Source organism: Perna viridis, chromosome 4 (assembly GCF_037379345.1).
Source record: "Perna viridis isolate PV_CMFRI_1.1 ecotype Kerala chromosome 4, ASM3737934v1, whole genome shotgun sequence".
Classification (NCBI taxonomy): Eukaryota; Metazoa; Mollusca; class Bivalvia; order Mytilida; family Mytilidae; genus Perna; species Perna viridis.
This window is the reverse complement of record NC_142448.1, coordinates 27,579,214-27,588,008: the sequence shown is the minus strand read 5'-3', so window position 1 is coordinate 27,588,008 and position 8,795 is coordinate 27,579,214. Positions and strand designations below refer to the sequence as shown.

The window sequence follows — 8,795 nt, the reverse complement described above, 5'->3', positions numbered from 1 at the left end:
CAATATCAAAATGAAAACCGGAAAGTTGGAAACAATTTCCTTAATGGTCTTGACATTGGTAATGGTAGGTTAATCCATGTTTCCCTCCCGTTTCAAATATTGTTTTAAACAGTTTCCGGTTTATCGCAATACAAACTGCAGCGTAAAATTGTCATCCGGCAAAATTATTTTTTGTACAAATTTAAACCCTGTAACTCAGGCAACAATGGCACATTATAAAGTCAGAATAGTGGCTACTAACTCTTGAATACCTCAACAACTGAGAAATGTAAAAACCATGTGCAGGGGAAACTGGTATTTTACTTTTCATGGAATGGAAATTTATAATTTAAGAATTAAAATCTCGCGTTTGTCATATTTTTTTTTGTTTTGTTTTAAAAATATAGTTTAAAACTTATTAAAAAACGATTGATGAAGGAAAAAAACTATTAGGTACCAGTATCGCATTGATATTCTCCAAATGGTGTAGGTCAAAACATGGAGGCTAATAAAATATAGTTCCTTTTTTTTTCTTATATTTTTTACAGTTGCATGTAATTTTGAACTTGAATTTTGGTCATATTTAAAGATGTATCCAAATAGAAAAAATGCGTGATTTTGATTTACTGATACAAAAACAGGAAAGAGGAAGGATACCCAGTTGATAGGGAGTACTGCAGCACAATAAAAACACCAAAACGATAGAAGAAAACATGTGCTTTCTCAATTACCTCGGTGAATGAATATATAAATTGATATGCGTTTTGTTGAATCCGAGTTTTGAAAACGTTAAAGACTATAATATATTATCAAAATATTGGCAGAAAAAGCATCAATATACGGTTTGTGCATGTAAAAACGGGAGCTTAAAAACAGTATAATGGCAATTTCATTTTCGCATAATTGATAAATGCGATTGTGAACCACACCAGTCTAGGAAACATAAACTAGCTTCGATGATTAAATAAATCGAATCTGAGATTTTTTCTAAGATAAGGATGGTCAAAACATGGCACCGAATGTTCACGAAATTGATGTAATAATACACTGTCAGGTCAATTCGACCTAAAGGCATTTCGGACCATGACAACCCACAGTTCCTTACCAAAGTTGGACATTTCGGCCCGAACATATTTCAGATCATGAAAAAGGGAGAACGCATAAGGACAATAAAAATTGTATACATGTATCCTGACACATATAACCAAGTTGGTAGTTAGTAATAACAGGGCTGACAAAAATCATTAAAGGACTTTAATATGTGTTTCTTCGGGAGCGTTTAAGGTTTCACCTTCCTCAAATTAACTAACGAAGCTTCGAAGCGCTTGGCAAAATTGGATACACTGGGTAATTGATGACGTGTTGATCTAGAAATATCTGTTTCTGAAGGTTGCAACAGAAGATTCAGTCTAGTTAGAAACATGCTTGAAAAAGACAAAGTTATTCCTCAAATAAATGAAATTAGCGTTTTAAGAAATGACAAGCATTAGTTTGTACTTGATATGCTATGCATGAGTGCAGTAATTTCTTTTGATATAAATGAACACTATACTCGGAGTTTCGGTTTTGCAACTATGTGTATTTTGCCTCTTCCCTAAAATTTTATTTTGAAGTAATTATTATTTTTTTTTTATATAATGTGAGAGTTAATGATTTCATAAATTAATATTATATTGAAATTTAATAGTTTTTCTAAAGATGATGCGTTTCAATTTTACAAAAAAATATAAGGGCGATTTTATTAATGTTTACGGCATTCTTGAGATGGTCCCTCTAAACAGACCTGTTGGTTTTGGGGTACAGTATCGAATGAACAGCGTATTTTTCCAACCGTAACCACTAGGCCTTAACAAGAAGAAGGATGATTCGTGTTAGGAAAATTAATAGAGGGAAATTTATATCACCAAATATTTTACATTAACTTCAAGAAATATGCAATCACACCAACATTGCAATCTTAAAATGTGACCATAAAAAACTAAGTTATAAAAATAGAGCACAGAATGAAATAAAGCAGACAAGGAAACAACGAAATGCATACTACAACATAGAAATACATTGTGGACCCAACTCCTCAGGGACAACTGAATAGATTTTGCTGAAACTTTGTAGAATTGTTAGTAACCATGTGTAGTTGACCATATCCCACAGTCATTTGGATTCGACAAATTTTACGAAAGTTATGTGACTTAATCATCTTTGTGCATACTACAATATAGGAATACTTTGTGAACGCTACTCCTCGGAGACCAAAATTTCAGCCACTTTGCTCAGCTGTATCAAAAATAAAGTCGCCTTGACACTCATTTTCCATACGAACCACTCAGATTATGGTTCAAATCTCAGCAACTCTAAGAGATTTAGTGATGATAATTTTCAGCCTAGGCATTCGCCGACGAAAATTGTTTAAGGGAGGGGTTATTGGTGAGAAAATTCAATTGAAACAAAACTGTAGACAGCCCAAGATTAGTGTACAAGGTTTTCATGCAGATTTAAGTACATATAGGGATATAAACATATAGTAATTCTTAATAGTACTAATATTTCGAACTCTCCAACTTCCAAAATAAATTCTAATTTAAGTCTTGAAAACTATTTCTATTCACTTTTCATTCCTTGCAAACTTGAAGTTTCCCTCAAATATGCCAAATGAATGACCTCAGCTTTTTTTAAAAAGCTAATCTTGTTACTTCAAGGTTTAACGATTTTCGAATCTTCGTGGACTGGTCTAGGTTTTCCGAGTTAAATTCAAATTTGAACATTTCCTGAAACATGCATATGCATGAAAGTTTAATTGAATCGACTTTTCAATTTTTCAAATTTGGTCAGGTTGAATGATCTCCCTTTTCCCATTTAGCTGAAAATACGACAGGAAAGAGAAATATTATTATTAACTGTACTTTTCTAGACTGTTGTCAACGTGACTTTAAATACGAGGACAAATCAAGCGGGTGTGGGGGTCCCAAGGGATTAAATGTAGACGCTTTTTTTAAATTAATTTTTTGCATAATTGAGTCAAAAAAGCAAACGATAGCTCAAAACACTCCGTTTAAACTAATCTTGCCATATGTCATATGACCTCTTGCCACGTACGTCATTGTCGCCGTTGTCGTCGTTTACATATTTTTTCAAACGTCTTCTCCTATGGAACTATTGGACGGAATGTAATAAATATTGGTATGATTCTTCCTTGGGATATCCTACAAAATATCATCCCTGGATTTTTTATCCCTCGAAAAACATGGATGCTGTTACGAAAAAATAGAACTATAGGGGTCAGACAGCAGTTTTCTGCATACATCTCCAAAACCATTAATTTATACCAGTTCTTACAACTTAAAGTGGGATCTATCTGTCAGATGTTCGTGAAAATCTGTTTATCAATGGTGACGTAATTGCTCTTTTTGGGTGTTATTTATAATGTTATTACTTACAAGAAACTTCTTGATAGAATTCAACGAAAATTGATTGATTATTTCTTCCTGTATCCTGCACATAATGATCGTTGGGATTTTTTGAAAAATCATGGTTGTTGTAACTAAAAAATAGAACAGAGGGGTCAAACAGCAGTTTCTCACGTGAATCTCCAAAACTCCCAGATTAAGCCAGATTTTGCATACATATAGTATTTAGCATTGTGAGATCTACCTTTGATCAAATTTTCGTAAGAATCTATTAATCCACGTCGAGTTAATCCCTTTTTATGTTTACTGTTTTGTTTTTTGTTTTGTTTTTTGTTTTTTGTTTTGTTTTTTGTTCTTGTTGTTTTTGTTTGTTTGTTTGTTTGTTTGTTTGTATTTGCTATTCATTCCGTTGATTCAAACTACTGGACATAATTCAATGAAATTGATATGATTTTCCTTATGATATTCTCCGAAAATGACTTGAGATTATTACCCGTAAAAATATGCTTTGGTCTCTCATTCAAAAAGAAAGAATGTACTTTTGTCAAACCAGGTAACCGATTCAAGCCTCGAGTTAAATATCAAGATTAATAAATTCTGGATCCAAAGACGGAACCAGTATTTCAGAATGGGGAAGTGTAAATAGAATTAAAGGCCGAAAGAAACAAGACAAGTAAATTTTGATGGTAGAATTTGTGAAAATCCAGATTTCATCCCAAAAAATTGTCTTCCAACTTTTAGGTGGGGATGTACGCGGGGTCATCTCCGTATAAATCCGCGCCTGTGATCAACCCCTGAATTTAACCGACTGTGATTAACAGACTGTCTCGTGAAAAAAAGCATAACAAATATCGAAGCGTGAAAAAACATATTTAAATATGTCAAAATAAGAAAAAAGACATTACCAAAACATGAAACAAAAACGCTCTTCGTATAAAATGCAGTGAACAGAATAAAATAGATTAAAAATAAAAACTGAAGGGAAGCAAGATGTAAAACAACAAACTAAAGTACTATGAACTCTAACACAATAAAAAAGGGGGAGTGACATCAGGTGTTACAGGAGGGTCTGCCATCGGCACTCGTCAGGGCAAGTGTGTGTAATCCGGTAAAAGTCTAGCAACAGTAATGCAAAAAATAAAAAATATTAATTACAAACGGAAATTTAAAGCACATTCGGTTATCAATGAATGAATGAAGGAATTTCCATTAACTTAAGTAACGCAGTCTAAACAAAACCCTGGATACCAATTCCAATTCGTTTTGAACCTGACGTGTCTTAAATGGAGCAATGTCTGATTTTTGACATGTTTCACGGTACATTAAGATATTAATTTTGTGGCAATACATCTATATATAGAAATTGCCTTGTCCCCAGTTCGACCTGTTCGTTCTTCCGGATAATGTCATTAGTTTTTTTTATATTTATTTTAGCACCTCTTTTTTTTTCAAATTAATTAAATTGAGCGGAATTAAGTCGATTAGAACAGCGTATCGATTTTATGGGAGAAATGCAATCAACAAAATGAAAACATATCCTCGGGGATAGACATTAAATAGCACTCCAGATAAGGAACATGCAAAATGTGATTCATAGGTGAAAAACCCACATATTTTTATTTTTGATATTTTGTTTGAAATGTCATAGTGAACAGAAATGAACGTGGTTTTTCATATAACCCGTGCTCATAGGAGATTAAAATTATATAGAATGCACTGTAGATTTCAAAATTAAGGGAGATAACTTTTAAATGGCACTCAAATACAATAGAATCTACTGTATTTTCAATGTCGATTATGTCCTAAGAGCAGGCAGATTTGAATGAATAATTATACATTTCATAGTATAGACCCATAAAACAACTTAATTACAAAAATAAAAATATGTAGCCTTTTTGGGGTGTATCTCATTTTTCAGATTTTGCATGATTCTTACAAAGACAGCTACTTAAGCATGAAAATATCCCTGTATGCGGCTTTATCCCAATTTTATTGAGATGATGGAATGCTAACGGCTAATTGAAGAAATGTAATACCGTTGCTTGTGTCATAAGAATTTGATCTAATTAGTAGAATGATATATGGGGAATCACCAAGAGTTATATTTGCTAAATCGAGTTTTAAATCGGAGATATTGTTTCCCAAGGGAGTTTGTAAAATACGCACTTTGAATTTGTTGAAAACCAACAAATATATGCATGAGAAACAATTAATACAGTTACTTATTTATTATTTAATCATTTTTCAATATAAATGCAATGTAAATTATACAGTGAAAGAATATGGTGCAATCTGACTAAAATCCAAAGGACTGCGAACTACAACAATGTAGTTTAGTCACGTGGGTTTTAGTTTCAATTGGTGTATGCTGTCCTGACTTCGGAGAATAAAGATACACGTTTATGCATATATATATATATATATATATATACGAGAGCATAAAGTGTTTTTTTTTATAAATGATATCAGGGGCAGATAAAGAAAATAATAAAAAGGGGATTGCGCACAACTAACAAAATATTACAATCACCGGAACTACTGGTCATAAATTGTTGTCACTTTAAGTAGCAGTCTTTTTAAGATTTATGCGAAGTCGGTGAAATGTGATACACCTAAAAAAAAGGCTACATATTTTTTTATCTTTGTTATCAAGTTGTTTTATGGGTCTATACTATGAAATGTGTAATTATTCATTCCAATCTGTCTGCTCTTAGGAGATAATCCTCATGGAAAATCCAGTAGTTTCTATTGTATTTTTATATCATTTACAGAGTTATCTCCCTTAATTTTGAATTCTACAAAGCATTCTATATGTTTTTTTTAATCTCATATGAACAAGGGTTATATGAAAAGCCACATGTTACTTCCTGTTTTCTATGACATTTTAAACAAAATATCAAACATACAAATATGTAGGCTTTATAACCATGAATCACATTTTGCATGATTCTTATGTGGAGTACTAAGTAATGTTTCTAGATCATGTGAGAATTTGTGGATATATTACAAATATACTTTCTGAAATGTTCACCTTTTTTACTTGATTACCTTACAGTTCTCCACATTTTTTACAATTACATATAAATACAGCTGTTAAGGTACTTTTCGATGCATGTACTTCTGTCATTTAATTTACAAGAAATTCAACTGTTATTATTATTTTACGAAATAAACTTCCAGTAACACATATATACACATACTAAGAGCTAACCTACAAAATATATCCGTTAAAGTTTTTCTCGGGAATATCTTTGTTTAACTTCAGTACCGGTCCATATAAAATTCAGACACTGCCAATGGTGAAGTGATTCGTGGAGTATAAAAACTCACCAAATAAACGATGCTTTTTATGTCTACATATGCTATATTTTTACGGGACAATAATATTTTCTGTATTCAGATCTGCACCTTTGAGAAAAAAACATGCATTTATCTCCCACTAAAATCAACCAACCAGACAAAATCAAGAACGATAATTCTTGCAAAGAGCCAATTTCACATACAATTTATATATTTTTTTATCTCAAAACCACAACAACCAAATGAAAAAAACTACGACTGATTATGTGGTCTATAACTGTTTCTGAACAAAAAGTAAAACTGAATTCGGTGGGTTATTGACTTGCATGAATCGCACCCTGTCTGATTTTTATAAAGACTGCTACTTAAATTGATTGCTATAACCATATGAATAAACAAACGTAATTCAATATATGAAGTTATTCCAATTTGCGATATACAAGATGGGTATCTTTGTATCCAATATAATTTTAAGTACAGAACAAACACAAAGTTGTTATTTTTTTTATAAAGAAATTTAACTTGCTATAAGGGGTCCTTGATATAAAGGCTAAAAGCTTCTTATTAATTTCGATATATAATATTTTTATTTATTTATATATCTTAATTCATATTTAATATTTATTTTAGTGTTATTTGATTATTAAATCCTAACAGTTTTGACACAGTGACAAACATTTGTGAAACACTACCAAAATCGATTTTAAAGAATGTCATGTATCGGAAAAATTAATGACCGTAGATTAAATCGCCCTTAACACGTGTTTGTTTTATATATGCTATGTATACCATAGTATCGATTTTCATCGATGTTTGTGACATAGGAAATATATTATATTGCAGTTCAACAGAAGTATAGTTTTAGCATAATTAATGAGGATGGCTAAGCTGCGGTGCTGATACAAAAAACTGAAACAGGATCCAATTTCATCAATGAAAGGAACCGACTCGTTATTAGCATTTGGCTATCGACAACCTCTAGCATCACAATGTTTATGCTGATAAAAATCAGCTGTGGCGATACTAGCTTTCTGAATCACAGCCAAAACATCGGTTAATCAAAAACCATTCGATGCGAAGGCTTTATACAATATTGTCCGAGATGTTTCGAAACGATATTATGAGAAAATAGTGAAACATTTTTGGACATTATATACACTTAGCACGAGTAACATTTTCTATATCCATTGTTTAAATGGTATAGACGTATACCGTTTACAAACAGTTCTGAGTAATTGAAAAAAATAACACGTGTAATTTGTATTTTTAATCATGCTTTTATGACAAATCAAGTCTCTGTGAATATCAAGGAATAATTCAATCATAAGCTTATCTCTTAGGACTTACCTTGCCATTAAAACTAATAAGGACGAATGAATAATTAACGAAAACCATGTTCTTGTGGTGTTAATTAGTCTAACACTGTGTATTGATCAGCAAGAGAAGTGCGAGATGTGCTAAAACAAACACACGTGCATTCTATTACACTTACATGTGCATATGGCCTGTTAGATAGATATTGTGACATTAAAGATAAGTAGCATCATGGCCGCACAAATGGAATGGGAAAAGAAACTTTTACTCGGGACAACTGCAGGAACTGTGTTCGCTTTCATTTTACAAATTGTGGCATTAGGCACAAACCATTGGCTTACATTCGAAATAGAAAAAGGATTGTATGTGAACAAAACTGGGAAATTTTTATATCAATACTACAGCGGTCTGTGGCGCGTTTGTAATGTCGAGTTCACAAAGGATAGCAGTGGAAGTAGAATTTACCGTAAGTAAATTGTGTGTAGGCGTTCTGAAGTATTGTATGGTTTTTGTTGAATCACTAAATTAACTTAACCTTTATTTTGGCACAGTTCATAACGAAAACTTAACAGATCTATGTAAACATTCAACAACTCAATTTTTAAGTTATTTAAGTTTCTACAATGAGAAAGGTTAAAGGTTAAATGTTGACAATTGGCTTTAAAATAGATTAAGAGTACTGTAACTACATCAAATAACAACAGAAGTTAAGATAAATTCGAAGAATAAGCTGTACACTTGATTAAGAGAGTACCTGTGAACCATGTGTGTAGAAAGATTTTATCACTAGATGAAACT

General features: G+C 32.0%; 1 protein-coding gene across 1 annotated transcript in view; it reads left to right on the top strand.

Annotated features, from left to right (window-relative positions):
- The first annotated feature begins 7,399 nt into the window (after positions 1-7,399).
- The window catches only part of LOC148619570 (transmembrane protein 114-like), a 43,830-nt gene continuing 42,434 nt past the window's right edge, over positions 7,400-8,795 (top strand). Inside the window, exon 1 of the mRNA XM_088579636.1 lies at positions 7,400-8,463. Within this exon, the coding sequence (XP_088435762.1) occupies positions 8,229-8,463 (235 nt within the window). The 5' untranslated portion in view covers positions 7,400-8,228. The remainder of the gene's footprint in view (positions 8,464-8,795) is intronic.